The sequence below is a fragment of the Saccopteryx bilineata genome, chromosome 4 (assembly GCF_036850765.1).
Source record: "Saccopteryx bilineata isolate mSacBil1 chromosome 4, mSacBil1_pri_phased_curated, whole genome shotgun sequence".
NCBI lineage: Eukaryota > Metazoa > Chordata > Mammalia > Chiroptera > Emballonuridae > Saccopteryx > Saccopteryx bilineata.
Window position 1 is genome coordinate 10230818 of NC_089493.1, and position 15067 is coordinate 10245884.

The window sequence follows — 15067 nt, forward strand, 5'->3', positions numbered from 1 at the left end:
GCCCGTGGGCTGCATGCGGCCCCCTGAGGCCATTTATCTGGCCCCTGCCGCACTTCCGGAAGGGGCACCTCTTTCATTGGAGGTCAGTGAGAGGAGCACAGGATGTGGATGCAAAGCGCAGCGTCGCTCACGTACGGTACTGCTTCCGTTTTGTTTTTTTACTTTAAAATAAGATATGTGCTGTGTGCATAGGGATTTGTTCATAGTTTGTTTTTTTTTATAGTCTGGCCCTCCAACCGTCTGAGGGACAGTGAACTGGCCCCCTGTGTAAAAAGTTTGGGGACCCCTGGTTTTGACAATTGGGTGTGGTGAGGCAAAAAAAAATCATTGAATAGTAGCAATTTCATTTGGTTCCTCTTAATACCTTTCACATTTGGGTGTATGATTTCTTAAATTAACTTTGTATATGGAGTAAGCTGTGTTAAGAGTCTCTCCCCCACTCCTAGCCCCGCATGGATACCCGATGTTCCCAGCACCCTTCGGTGAGAGGACCATTCTCCCCCCGTGAGTTGCAGTGATGCTTTGCCATATATCAGGGGGCTGTTCTTGGGTGGGCTTGTCCTGGATTCTCTAGTCTGTTTCATTAATCAATTTATCTGTTTCTGTGCCAATACCTCACTCTCTTAACTGCTATAGCTTTATAGAAATCTAGCTGTCTGGTGGTGGCAGGAGGCTCAGTGTCTTCAGAGATGTCTGATCCTTCCCACAATCACCAGCTGGGAGTTGCCTGCCTGAGCGCAGAGAGTCTCAGCCCTGGATACACATCAGAATTCTCAGGAGAGGTTCCTAAAAGCACCCTGACCCAGGCTTTGTCCTAGACCAACTAGGTCAGACTCTCTGGAGAGATATTCAGGAAATAGATTTTTTTTAAGCTCCCAGATGATTCTAATGGGCTCCCAGGGCAAAGATGACTGCTTTATAGGTAGAGTATTTCCATTTTTTAGAATAGAAACCTGAAGTTCAACAGCATGTTTTCTGGAGGCATCCGTTGGTTCACTCACTTTCTCCGGGCTGCAGAGGGTTTGTTGTGTTACTCTTGCCCTCAGTTTTTACTCAGAGAATTCCTACTCATCCTTCAGAACCCAGGTCAAGAGTGCCCCACCCACGAGGCTGTCCTAAACACTGAAGGAGGGATAAAGTACTTCTTGTGTGCCCTTACCTCTCAGAGACACCCCACTTCAGCCTCTAGCAGGCTTGGCTGTATCTCTGTGCTCTCCTGTGCTCCCACAGACCCTGGCTTTGGAGTCAGGGCATGGCGTGGTCGTTAGTATGATTCTTGATCTCTCACAAGCCAAGCATCGAGGAGAACCAAAAAGCAAGGGTGACAATGGAAGGTCCTTGTTCCCCTTTCACTCCTACACGTGGCCATGCTGCAAAACACATCCAGGCCATGCCCAGGACCAGCCACTGCCTCTGGTCCCTCAGCTTACTGGAGTGTCCCAGACTGGAAAATGTCCTAGCCCTCAATGGACACCAGGCCCAAACCCATGGGTCTCAGATCTCCCCATCTGCAGGTGGCAGGGGCAGCTTCAAGTCCAGGCTGTGACCCTGGATGCCACTGGGAGGGGACTGGTTCTCACAGCCTTCTCCTGGTTGCTCCCCACTGCAAGGCCCCCGTGGCTGAGGCTGGACCCCAAGGACTCCTCTCCCCGCAGGGGTGGGCAGCTCCACACTGAGAGTCAGTGCCTGGCCGGGCCTGGCTTCCAGCTAACCTGTGGCTTCCTTCTGTGGTGGCCTCCCGGCCTCTGGGGCTGTCTGAGCTCAGGCATCCCAGGGCAGCCCCATGTCCCTCAGCTTCATCCCCTCCCGGCCCGAGGCTGACCCTCCTGCCCGTATCCCATGGGCGTCTGCCCTCCAGCTGAGTGTGTCTGGGACAGGCTGGCGGGCGTGGCCCTCAGACTCACACAGGCCTCACCCTGTCATTAGCAGGCAGGGATTTTCCCTTTTAAATCAGGGTGCACGCCTGGATTCTGGGTCAGTGTCTGCTGGCTGGCTCTCAGCTGCCATCACGGTCGGATGACACCTCCAGTTCTCCTGCTGTCAGGAGCGCGCTGCCATTCGCACCCGCAGTGACCAGAGCCCGACAGTGAGCCTTCTCGCCTCACCCGGTCTCCGTGCATCCTGGGTAAGGGCAGGCGGGGGCCCCGGCCTCCTCCAGCGACTCCGCCTGACCTGGGAGCTCTGGGGCCCCACGGCCCGGTTGGTCTGGTCTGTGAGAGCATCAGAAAGTGGCCGAGCCAGGCCAGTGTCCTTTTTTTTCTAGATGCTCTCACTGGGTCACCTGCTCTACATAGTTCTGGGGATGAGAATCACGACCCCGCTGAAAGCAGCCTCCCAAAGTCAGGAGAGCCACCCTCCACAGCGCTGGGGGCCGTGGTCGCTCCACATGGACGACGGGCGAGCATTGCTAACTAGGAAGGGACAGTTTGTGGTTTTCCCGCTCGTTCTGCAGAGAAGGCAGAGCTGAGAGTGGGCACCTTGTATTCACTGCTGCCCCGCCCCAGAGTCAGAGGGTTTTAAAGGTCCTCAACCTCCTCACCGCTCCTCTGACAAACTTGGAGTTAAGTTTGTTTTATTTTTTAATCTTTCAAAAATGAGTTCTAAAATAATACCTGTTCCTTTAAGACAGCCCAGAAAATACAGGAAAGTAAAGGGGGGGGGTGTTGATGTTGTATTACAGAATTGCACACCTGAAACCTATATAATTTTTTAACCAATGTCACCCCAATAAATCCAATTTTAAAATTTTTAAAAGAAGGGATGGGGGGGGGGGCGGTGGCTTCATTACTCCAGAACAAAAAGTATGCAATCAGAAAACAAGTTGCAAACATTGAGGTGAATGTTTGACTCTCATCACCCCTAAAAGAAACTATGTATTTAATTGTCCATTCATCTCTTTTGGGTTCTCTTTCCCAAAAACACTCCAGGTGAGTTAAGGTGACAGAACTGACAACTGTAGAGTGTTTGAAAAGTAGTAAGGAGAGAGAGAGAGAGAGAGAGAGAGAGAAGTGGGGATAAAGGGAACGACCCCAAGAAACCCAGCTCTGAACCTGTCCCCGTGAATGACAAATGGTGATGTCTGGGTTGAATATTTAACATCGGGACTACCAGATCGTCTACCTGAAAAATTTCCAGGTGCCAGAACTGCAATGATTGGGAAATAGAGTTGCTGCAGAAAGTATGAATAGACTTGATTAGTGAAGGCACTGCCCACGGGTGTGGTCTAAATACCACTCTGCCGCCTGGGCAGTGAGGAGCAGTCCCCGAGGAGGCGGCATGGCCGTCGCTCCCAGGCCTCCGTCCCCTGCCCACCCAGGCCAGCTAACTCTATAGGCCTCAGTCTGCTTTCCTGAGTGGCCATGAAGTGCAGATAGGGAAGCAAGAGGGACAGATCCCTTCTGTGAGGCTCTTCCGAATGGGCGGTGAGTATGACGTCTCCCTTTGCAAAGGTCGTGGGTTTCCTGTCTCTGTCAGGTGGAGGTGGCTTCAGATTGCAAGGAGGTCTAGACGGGTCCCAGGAGGGGGGTCCCTGAAGAGAATTCTGGAGGAGTTCCAAATCTGGGAACTCCGGAAGAGAGAGTCCTGATTCATTCTCATGGGTGCCTAATTCTCATGGATGTCTAATTCTCATGAATGTTTACCTCTAGGGCATTCCTGGAGGAGGCGCCTTTGTGGGTGTGGGGGGAGAAGTCATCTTGGGAGACAAGGGGGTCCCTCCGACTCTGACAGCCCCTGGCTACCACACTGCACACAGTCAGCCTCGCTGGTGAGCTTTTCCCGCGCCTGGTTCTCTCCCTGAGGGCAGAGGCTGTGGCCATCACTTTGCTTCATGAGCCCGGACAGAATTGCCTTCATGCACTGGATTCCAATCTGATCTATCAAAATGTTCATCATGACCTCAGGTAGCTCCTTTGTCCTCTCTGGGACTCAGTTTCCTCTCTGTAGCACTAGTGGCCCTGAAGTTGATGGTTGCTGAACCTTTCCAACCCACAGATTCCCTCATCTCAGAACAAAGTCCTGAAGGCAGAAGGGACAGGCCAGGCAAAGAGCTGGAATGTTCCTGAGGATTTGGAGATCTGGGGCTGGGTGTGGGCACTACATCTCAGGAGGGGGCTCCGTGTCCCGGCTCCCGAGGCTCGGGTCTGTCAGCGGCATTGGCACGGACCACCCCTCAGGCGTGGCTCACAGCCCCAGTACCTGGCACGCACTGAGGGCTCAAAATATTTCTCAAAAAAATGAAAGCGGAAGTCTTCATGGCCAGTTCAGTGATGACATGATGCGTTTCCCAGGAAGGAGGATAGGAGGATAAAAACGATACCCCAGTGGTCCTTGGGTTTATTTCACAGTTCCTCTCTCTCACTTCCAACAGAGAAAGAAACCATCGCTTAGTTGTAACATGCTTTTAAAAATCGTAAGTTAGTTTCTAATACATCTAGAGTGATCTCCTCTTAAAACAATGTCAATCTCTTAAAATAGGTGGACCACGTGGCATGCCTAGGCTGTCTCCTCAAGCCCAGGGCTTCCGCGCTGGTCTTTTGGGAGGCTGGAGCACATTCCGTGGAGAACCCCTCACATCACTCGCCAAGGGAGGCACTGGGTTTATCCGCATAGTGTACGCTCCGTGGGGAACTCCGGGGAGGGCTGGAGGAGAGCTCAGGCCTCAGAGCGCCTGGGGTTCCTCGGGGCAGGAGGCCTGTGTCCCGCCGGTAGGAAGAGGTCCCTCAGTGAGTAGGGCACCCCAACTGGTTGATGTTGGCTTATTGGGGCTCACTGGGGAGGGGAACTTGTCCATAACATCCTAAACTTTTTCATCTCATTGGCTTGCGTGGATGGAAACTACATAAATTTTTCCTTCCAGTGAGTTTCATCATAGGGAAGAGATAGCAGAGTAAACTGTCCCAAGAAAGGTGACCTGGGGTGCGTTGGGGAAGGCTCTGTCCCCTGGAGTAAATGATTCCAAACTGCTCTGCCTTGAGCATTTCTTCTGTGTCCTGTGTACATTCTGTCTGTTAGAGTATGGCCTTCCCAAACTGTTGCTGGTAACAAGTGTGAAAGTGTTTCCTAACATTCTAGATATTGCTATTGTTAGAAGTGTTCGCACACCTCACTGTCCCCTCCCCTTTATTGTTTTGATTGGCTGACCTCAACTGCTAATCTTAGCATGGTGTGGGAAGCGAAAGTGGGATTGGCTGCCTGCAGGACAGCCCTCCCCTGGGCAAGCCCCTTCCTGCACAGACCTAAGGCCCCCCAGGGCTTGTCCACCGGGCTCCCGGTTTGTTCCTGTTATACACCTGGTCTGGGTCTGTCTTCAGGATGAACGACTCCTGAGTCCGCCCTATTTTATCTTTTCATAAGAGAAGGAAATCATTTCCCCAGACTAATGGGCAATGTGGGACCAGGAGAGCCCCAGAAGAACTGAAATACTGATGATAGCTTTGTCTGCCCAGGTGTACCCACAGGGCTGTTTCTGTCTTGTTCTTTTTCTTCTTTATTTGCTTTACTTATTTCAGCCAGAGTGCCAATCCCCACCTCCCCACCCCACCACACTCACACACGCGTGCACTCCAAAATAAAAACCAAGCGAGTTGCTCAACTTGGGCGATGCTGATTTATTGGGAAATAACCAGCTGCTCAGCTATTTTAATTAATGGAATAAATCTAAATGAGCCACTCAGGCACCTGGGGCTGGTGCCCATCTGACAAGTCTGGGTCAGTGTGAGGCCCGTGATGAGGGACGGAAAGACCCAGAAACGGCTCTGTAGTGGGCTGTGTGGGGGAAGAAAGGCCAGACGGTGGGCACTCGTGAGACTAGGCAGGAGCCCCGTGGGGACCACTGGGACCCAGGCTCAGTGAGGTGGGGGGAAGCTGAGACCTGGCAGGGTGTAGACTGTGTCCCAGGGGGTGAGAGCTGCGAGCTGATTAGCAGCATCTAGTGGGGAGGAGGCCAAAGTGTGATCCCGCCCCCACTTAAAAGATGAAGATATTGAAGGATAAAAAGGCTTGTTGCATGCCACCTAAGAAACACATAAGCAAGAGAAGACCAATATCTAGACTGCTACTTCCACAATCTGTCTTGTTCCCGAAACTTGGGCGGTAGGCAAGACTTTCGGGTACTGACGGCGTCATCCCCGTCTGTGCCAGGGGATGTTTCTGGGGCAGGGAGCCTCTCGCAGTCCCCGCCCCTGCTCTGGGTTCTGGCCCCGTGCTGCCCTGGCAGGCTGCTCAGCGGCTTTGGAGCTCACCCGGCTGGTAAACCTACTGTTAAAGCATGTTCACTGAGCGCCGTAACCGGTTGTGTCTGAGTGTCTCGGCTCCCAGGCCTTGGGAAACGCGCACACGGAGGCAGCGTCTACGCCTGATACCAGGAGCTTCTGTTACCCATCCAGACAGGCTTTGCGCGCTGTCCAGCCCACGCGCTTGAGAAACAGCCCGTCCTGTTTCCCATTTTCTTCCCTTCCCTGAAACATCCCTGCGGACTTTGCTAATCTTCTCTTCTATAGCTATTTTCAGACAGGCTCTAGAGCCCTTGTTCAACACCAGCTATTTTTAATTTTTACTTTAAAAAAAAAGCGTTATTAGGAGTGGAAGGTGCTTTAGTAATCACCTAGGCTCAGAGAGGGGAAGTCCTTTCCACAGGGTCACATAGCAATAAGGAGAAAGGGCAGAGCCAGGGTGCCTGACTTCTTGGTAGCCCCAGCTTAAAAAAAAAAAAAATATATATATATATATATATATGGACTTGTATTTGTTAGGGTGGTTTTGGCTTCAAATAACTGACCACGTCACTCACACTAGCATCACTGGAAGTCTATAGGGTGGTCTCCGAGTGGGCTTAATCTGGGGCCCCAGCCTCAGTTTCTCTGCAAAGCCCTTGTTCACACCTGCTTTACATTCTGGCTTTGTCCTTAGAGTCACTTTCCTCCTGGGGAAATGGCTGCGGAAGTCCCTGGTGCTTATGCTTCCTGCCCAGGGCATTCAGAGGATGCGAAAGGGCAGCACCCCCCAGATCCCAGCAAAGAGCCCGAAAGCCGTCTCCCTGGATTGCTTATGCCGCCTGCTCCTTCCTGAACCCCTATCGGGGCGGAGCGCACCGTACATGGACTGGGTTCGGCCCGGCCCCGACCCAGCCACTAACCGGGGAGCTGAGGCTCTCTGCCCCAGTCAGAGCCCCCACTGGTGCTGGGAACGGGTCCTCTGTCCTTGGGGCACACAGGCCACACACGGGAGGAGAGGCTACCTGGGAAAAAGCATGAAGTTTTGATAAAAAGATGGAGGGGAGTGTGGGAGACAATGAGTAACAGGCGCTAAAAATTTTATACTCTAGACCACAAGCTCCTCAAAGACTCACTTTGCTCTGATGATGGCTGTGCCCACAGTGCCCGGCACAGAAGGTCTGGGGCAGCATGAACTTGGGGACTTGGAGTGCTCTTGGGTGCAGTCCCTGTGCTGGTGTTCATTCATTCCCCCATTCAGTCAACCAGAAAGAGCCTCGTCCAGTCGGCCTCAGTGGGCCTGTGGGTGCTGGGTTCAGTTTTCCCAGGCCAGTGGTGCTGGGCCCAGTTCCCCCGGGCCGGTGGTGCTGGCTCTAGTTCCTCCAGGCCGGTGGTGCTGGCTCCAGTTCCCCCGGGCCAGTGGTGCTGGCTTCAGTTTTCCCAGGCCTGTGGGTGCTGGCTTCAGTTTTCCCAGGCCTGTGGGTGCTGGCTCCAGTTCCCCCGGGCCAATGGTGCTGGGCCCAGTTCCCCCGGGCCGGTGGTGCTGGCTCCAATTCCCCCGGGCTGGTAGTGCTGGGCCCAGTTCCCCCAGGCCGGTGGTGCTGGGCCCAGTTCCCCTGAGCTGGTAGTGCTGGGCCCAGTTCCCCCAGGCCGGTAGTGCTGGGCCCAGTTCCCCCAGGCCGGTGGTGCTGGGCCCAGTTCCCCTGAGCTGGTAGTGCTGGGCCCAGTTCCCCCGGGCCGGTAGTGCTGGGCCCAGTTCCCCTGAGCTGGTAGTGCTGGGCCCAGTTCCCCCGGGCCGGTAGTGCTGGGCCCAGTTCCCCTGAGCTGGTAGTGCTGGGCCCAGTTCCCCTGAGCTGGTAGTGCTGGCTCCAGTTCCCCCGGGCCGGTGGTGCTGGGCCTAGTTCCCCTGGCTGGTAGTGCTGGCTCCAGTTCCCCCCGGCCGGTGGTGCTGGGCCCAGTTTCCCCGGGCCGGTGGTGCTGGGCCTAGTTCCCCTGGCTGGTGATGCTGGGCCCAGTTCCCCCGGGCCGGTGGTGCTGGGCCCAGTTCCCCTGGCTGGTGGTGCTGGGCCCAGTTCCCCTGGCTGGTAGTGCTGGCTCCAGTTCCCCCGGGCCGGTGGTGCTGGGCCCAGTTCCCCCGGGCCGGTGGTGCTGGGCCTAGTTCCCCTGGCTGGTGGTGCTGGGCCCAGTTCCCCCGGGCCGGTGGTGCTGGGCCCAGTTCCCTTGGCTGGTGGTGCTGGGGCGGTTTGCTGCTGAGTGCTCATCGTCGCCCTCCCCACTCCAGAAACTGCCCTTGTCTGACAGGTGCTAACTGACCGGGAAGCTACAGCCCGGACTTTGCATCCTGGAGGCAGACCATGGCCACTGATTGATGCCCTCTGGAAAGCGGGAACCCTTTCCTCACGGCTCAATGGCTCCACGCGCTCCCTGCTCCCGGGCCTGGCCCCTGCTGATCAGGTCGAGGCTGGAGCACACCTGGAGCCAGCCACATCCTTTCCGGGTCCTTCCCTTTCCTGAGCTCACGCCCAAGGGCTCCTCCTAAGAGACAGTCGTTTCTTGTCCCCAGGGTGATTGTATAGGTTAGGTGCTATAATGGATATCAAAGCACTTAGACACCTCTGCGTAGAACATAGAACACGTGCTGGTCACTGGGTTACTCCCTTTCTCCCGGTTTCCTTGTGAGTAAGATAGGGACCAAGCGGCTCTTTTGTTCTTGTATCTGCTAACCTGAGGTCTACCATTCAACAGGACAGTCTCCAAGAAAAATGAAGCCCACGCTGGGCCTGGGCCTGCTCCTGGCTGGCCTCCTCCTCACCGTGGAAGGTCTCCTGAAGCCCAACTTCTCTTCAAAGAGTCATGAAGCTGTGGGCCGGGCTCCAGAGCAGAGGGGAAGGAGGGAGGCCCAGGAGCTTGCAAGACGGACCATGCAATTCGGCTTCCAGCTGTACAAGAAGCTGGCCTCCACTGGCCCCAGCCAGAACATCTTCTTCTCCCCCGTGAGCATCTCCACAGCCTTCTCCATGCTGTGTCTGGGCTCCCAGAACGCCACGCTGGCCGAGATCAAGCAGGGCCTGAACTTCAGGAACATTCAGGAGAAAGACATTCACGGCGGTTTCCGTTACCTTATCCACAGGCTGAACCAGGAGACCCAGGACCTCCAGATGAGCCTTCAGAACACCTTGTTCATTGACCAAAGGCTGCGGCCAGAGAAGAAGTTTATGACAGATGCCAAGAACCTGTACAATGCAGACAGCGTCCCCACCAACTTCCAGAACTTGGACCACGCTCGGAAGCAGATCAATGACTATCTGAGTCAGAAAACCCACGGTAAAATCAACGACCTGATCAAGAGTATGGATTCTAACATTGCGCTGCTTCTTGTCAACACTCTTTTCTTCCGAGGTAAGGCTCGGGACAGCTTGGCTTGGGAAAGATAACATGACCAGTAGACTCGAATTGAACACCAGGGTTGGCCACTTGCTTGCTCTGTGACATTGAATTCATAAATGATTAATCTCTCAGAGACTCACTTTTCTTATCCTTGGAAATGAGCACCTTGCTACACAGCTCATAGGGCTGTCGCTGCTATTCAAAGTGGAAGTGTATGCGAAATTAACTTTGTGAAGTCTAAATTCTTCTCTCTGTGTGCATCTTCATTATTACTGATTATCCAAACACAACGTTGGTTCTAGAAGTTGCAGTGACATTCTTTTTCTCATTTCTTAGAAAAGGAACGTGAAATTCAGAGAGGTATTAATTGACTTACCCAGTTACAAAGCCAGGCAATAAAAGTAAGGACTAAAACCCACTTTTCTCAGCCCAACCGCTGTGCATTCTTTATTATTCCAAGTGGACACTCAGGATAGTGATGATGTTGTTGATGACAGTGATGATGATTGCTTTGATGAATGCCTAGGTCTCCTACCAAAACTTATAGATTCCCAAGTCTGAGGGTGAGAGACTGAAAAAGAAGGTGGAAGAATATTCCCAAGTCCAAGCATCAGCCTTCCCCCACCCCCACCATACACTCCTGCATGCACACACAAAAGTTGGTCAACATAGGTAAGAATCAGAAGCCAGCAGCCCTCAGGCCAGCCAAGATCATTGCTGGGTTGTCAGCAACATGTTTCTGAATATGGAACTTCAGTTCTCCCCAGATTGACAGGATGTCAATAGAAGAAAAAATAAATGAGTGATCACAATAGACTACAATCTCAGTCTTCCCAAAGCAGAGGGAGGAAGGAGAATCTGGAAATTTGACAAGAACAGTGGTGGCGGTGATGCTGATGATGACTAGCACACATGCAATACTCACTATACACAGTCACTAAGTTGTGGTTGCCTTTGCCCCAGTCTCACGGCAGTCCTATGAGGTGCCTATCAGTACCCCATTCTGAAGATAAGGACCCAGAAGCCCAGGGAGATTAAGACACCTGTCCAAGCTTCTTCAGCTAGAATTTGAACTCTGGGGGCTCTGAGTATAAAAAGACCCTGGTGTGACTTTATGCCCAACAGCATCAAAGAATCCTCAGGATAGAAGAGGGAGGATCCAGACACCCCGCTTTGGGAGTTCCCCGCTCTTCAGCCAGCTCCCAGGGGCAGACGGTTCCATCATTTTTCTTAGTCCCGTGTGAGGGCAGCTCCTCTAGGACTGGCTTAGAATAAAGCTAAACATTTCTACTCACATTAGACCCAAATAGCCTCCACCAGGTAGAATCAAGCCTCTTTGCTGAAACACAGCCTCCAGACTTGGTCACCCTCGGGAATACCTGGGCTTAGGGCTGTCAGAAACTCTCCTCTTGGCCCCGTGGCCCCGGGCCCAGCTTCTTTGGAAACTGGTAGTCAAGTCCCAGCCCACCTCACCAGAAGTCTTTAGGGTATGTGATGAGAACAGGGAGCCCGGAGATCTGTCCTGATATCCCAGAGTCTCTAACCCTGTTCCCTGAATGCACATGGACAGAGACCAGCGCTTAGATGGATCCAGTCCCTTCTTTTGGGGGACACTCATGTCACTTTGTCCTTCTCCCATCTTAAGCCAGGTGGCAACAAGAGTTCGATCCAAAAACAACCAAAGAGGAGGACTTCTTTCTGGATGGAAACAAGCCGGTGAAGGTGCCCATGATGTTCCACGGGGGCATGTACGGCGTTGGCCGCGATGAGCAGCTCTCCTGCACCGTCCTGGAAATGCCCTACTTCAACAACATCACGGCCACCTTCGTTCTCCCCGATGAGGGCGACATGAAGCACGTGGAGGAGGCCTTGACGCTGGCCACTTTTGACAGATGGAAGAAGTTAATCACGCGCAGGTACAGAGCGCGTCTGGTGTACGCAACTTCTTCCTTCTTCCTCACTTTCCCCTTTCCCTCTCTTTATTTCTTCTATCCCAGCGTGACCGGGCGCCTTCCCCCGCCCCAGCTCCAAGGTATTTCTGACACTCTCCCGCGGGACTGCAGCTCCAGTGCCCACGATGGTGTTTCATGTCCCCATGGCCAAGCCCCTCTGCAGCCAGCCCCTGGAGCTGAGGTCACCTCAAGGGCACCACTAACCACACACAAATGTTTCTGGGAACTGTCGTCATCTCTCTGGTCTCAGGAGGGGGTCCACACCCCTCCCTCTGCTCCTCCACTTGAGTATGGGGTGGGCCCTGAGAGCTTGCCTGCAGGTCAGCACGGGCCTCACCGGAGGCTCGGGGGCAGCAGGACGCAAGGTCCCTCAGGGCCGGGGATGCTCCCAGTGCACAGGACGAGCGTCCCACGGAGCCCAGGTGCAGGCTGCTCCTGAGGTCTGTCCAGAATGCCCTCCCACCTACGCCTGGCCCGTCTCCCGACCGCATTAGGACTTCTCCCAGCGTCCCCATGCTCGAAGCCAGGCCTCCCTGCCGGGAGGGCATGGAGAACAGGGTTCCTGCCGCCGAGGCCGGGCCCTGCCACCCCAGTCACTCCTGGTCCCCAGACATTTCTGTGGATGAAAGCTCGGGAGCAGGTCTGACAGGAAGTCCAGAGAGCATGGGTGTTGGGAAGGGCTTAGGAACCCGCCGCGTTCTGTAGACGGGGCAGTCTGAGACCTCAGGGCTGGGAGGACAACCGTCTCATTCGCCACCTCTCTCTCCTGTCCGGGGGCCGGCCCTGGAAGAGGGTGGACCCTCACTGCTCGCCTTTGTCACATCCCGCTCCCCAGGGTAGTGGACGTGTCCCTGCCCAGGTTCGCCATCACGGGCACCTACAACCTCAAGAAGACTCTCTCCTACTTGGGCATCATGAAGGTCTTCGAGCCAAATGGTGATCTCAACAAGATAGTCCCTAATCAGAACCTGAAAGTGGGCGAGGTAAGCCTGCCCAGTGGGCACTGCCCCCTTCCCTCCTCCAGCACGGGAAGCCTTCACACAGCCCCTGTCCCCCCCACCCCCCAGAGCCACTGTCCCCGCAGCTGAGCAGCTGGGGTTCCACCCACCGGTCAGGCCAACGCAAACCCAGAGCTGCCCCTACCAGCCTGTGATGCTGGGGAACTCGTGGGCCTCCCCCGAGCCTCATGCTGTCAGCCTTCGAAATTAGAATGAAACTCCTGGTGCTGTTTTGGAAGTTGATTCAGTGCAACAAACAATTGATCGGGGTCCAGAGCACTTATCAGGGCCCAGAACGGGTCTCGGTCCGACCTGGACCTTCACTCAACGGCATCAGAGGCTCGTTAGGAGTAAGTCGTAAACATTTAAGAGATATACACAATTAGGAGGTGAACAAGCAAAGGACCTGTGGTCCCCAGCAAGGTTGATCATCTGTCTTGTTGGGGGCAAGCAGAGAGGAACACTTGGGGTAGGGTCCCCAGATTTAGCAGCTAGAATACAGGGCACCTCATTAAATTCAAAGAAATGACCCATTTTTTAAGTGTAAGTATGTCCCAAATATTGCATGGGATATACTTACAATAAAAAATAATTCATCATTTATCTGAAAATAAAATTTAACTGGACATCCTGTGTTTTATCTAGCAGCCTTTTAGGTGAAAAGGGAATTGAGGGCGGAGAGATTTCCACGAGCAGAATTGGGGGTGGGGAGGGTCCTCCAGTAGGGGGAGCCGCATGGTGGAGGCTGGTGGGTGGTGGGCACGATCTGGAGCCAGGTGTGATGGCCAGGCCAGTCTGGGAGGGACTCACGGTGCCAGGCTGGGCTGACGGTTGGCACTGATTCGGACTTATTTTTCAGTTTGCAAGAGGAAGAAAAAGAGGTACATAATATTCTCGCTTTTAAGAGGAAACCTAAGTTTTCCTGCCACAGACGTCTTATGCAGGTGCAAGGCCAGCTCCCCGCTTCCTGCGGACCCTCCTGGGTGTGATGGCTTGTCTCCTTCCTCAGCGAGGTGTGCAGGGGGCTGTGATTCTCTCTGTAAACAACAGCTATAGGTCTGCTAGAAAAGCGTTAGGACTTTGTAGACTGGAGTGACATGTGTCAGCATTTCATGGAAGCCCACCAGTCAGTCCCCCAGTGCCGACCGCCTGGTCCCAGAGGTTGATGGTATCCGGGTGGATCTGGGGTCCCAGTCATCCCCAATAAGTGCCTGGAACCTGCCTCCCCTTCACCCACCCACCCACCTCTTCCAGGCGGGTAGAGGAACGGGCAGGGGGCTGGAGGCCCCCAGGGCGGGACCACCGCCTCCCTCCCATCTAGCTAAAGCTCGACACTGCCATGGTAACTATTGGCGCCTCCCTGTAATTCCCAGGAAGGACAGCGAACTCCGCTCCTTCCGCCAGACCCCCACCCCACCCCCGTAGCTGCTGTTCCCCCTGCATCCTACTTTCCTTCAGGCTGCCTCTGCTCGCTGAGTGTCCTCTCGTGATGACAGGTGACAGGAGAAGCCCCGGGGAAGCTGGGACCAGCTCCCAGTGCCGTGCTGGGCATCTTTGGTTGTGGCCTCTCCCTCTCTGAGCCCCTCACTATCCTTGGCTCACCCATGGCCTCTGAGTGGCTTGGCGAGCCCTGACCTCGCTCCTGGTTCCCCCAGGCTGTGCACAAGGCGAAGCTGAAGATTGACGAGAAGGGCACGGAGGGGGCCGCGGGCTCTGGAATCCAGACGCTGCCCATGGAGAGGCCGTTAGTCTTCAAGCTGAACAGACCCTTTCTTCTGATGATCACAGAGAACATCATACCCACCGTGCTCTTCATGGGGAAAATTACTAATCCTGCCGGCGCATAAGGAGGAATCCCGGTTTGCTGCAGACCCCAGCCCTGGCTTGGGGCTGACCCGTCTGTCTCCCTGGGATGGAGGCCACAGGGACCTTCTAATTCACTCCCGCACCACCCTGAGTTCCTGAGGCCTCCAAGCTGGAGCTCGGGGCTCCTGGGCTTAGCCCCCTCCCTGCCTGTTCAGTTGTGGGGGCTGAGGCCCCACCCCCCACCACTTGGCTGGCAGTGGTTCCGCCCTCCCACCCCCTCATCCCCTGTGCCCCGCAGGCAGGCAGAGTTTTGTGATTTAATAAACAACCTCACAGGGATGCTAACTGTTGGTGGATAATTTGAGGAAGCTGTGAGCCAAGGCGAGTATCCTGCCTTCAGCATGAGAAAGACCTGGGTTCAAATCTTAGTAACCAAGGTTCTTCGGGAGCCGCGTCTGAGCCTCTAATTCTGGGTTTCCGGGGTAAGGAAACGACACTGCTCTCTGGGGCTCTGTAAGGCCACTCACACACTGCTTTAGAAAGTCAGTTCACCTTCTTGGCCCCTGGGCCTCGGGGCCTTTCCCCGCCGAGGATTCACATAGGACCTCCGGGCTCAGCCAGGCATCCAGGCGGGACCTGCTGGTCTCGCATTAGAAGGATGCAACCTGGAGTGGCAGCAACTAGGATTCAATGCCAGCTTTGTCTGATTCCA

At 54.5% G+C, this 15067-nt stretch overlaps 1 protein-coding gene across 3 annotated transcripts; it reads left to right on the forward strand.

The window, feature by feature from the left end:
* Positions 1-1986: 1986 nt before the first annotated feature.
* Positions 1987-14685, forward strand: SERPINA12 (serpin family A member 12). Of its 3 annotated transcripts, none has more exons than XM_066274839.1 (5): positions 1987-2125; positions 8958-9611; positions 11245-11515; positions 12387-12534; positions 14205-14685. In XM_066274839.1, the coding sequence occupies exons 2-5, from the start codon at positions 8975-8977 to the stop codon at positions 14394-14396; spliced, it is 1248 nt and encodes a 415-aa protein (XP_066130936.1). In that variant the 5' UTR covers positions 1987-2125; positions 8958-8974; the 3' UTR covers positions 14397-14685. The 3 variants fall into 3 exon arrangements, with proteins under 3 accessions (XP_066130936.1, XP_066130937.1, XP_066130935.1); XM_066274840.1 differs by having other exon boundaries at positions 2003-2125; positions 8963-9611; XM_066274838.1 differs by lacking the exon at positions 1987-2125 and adding an exon at positions 3265-3422.
* Positions 14686-15067: the final 382 nt, after the last annotated feature.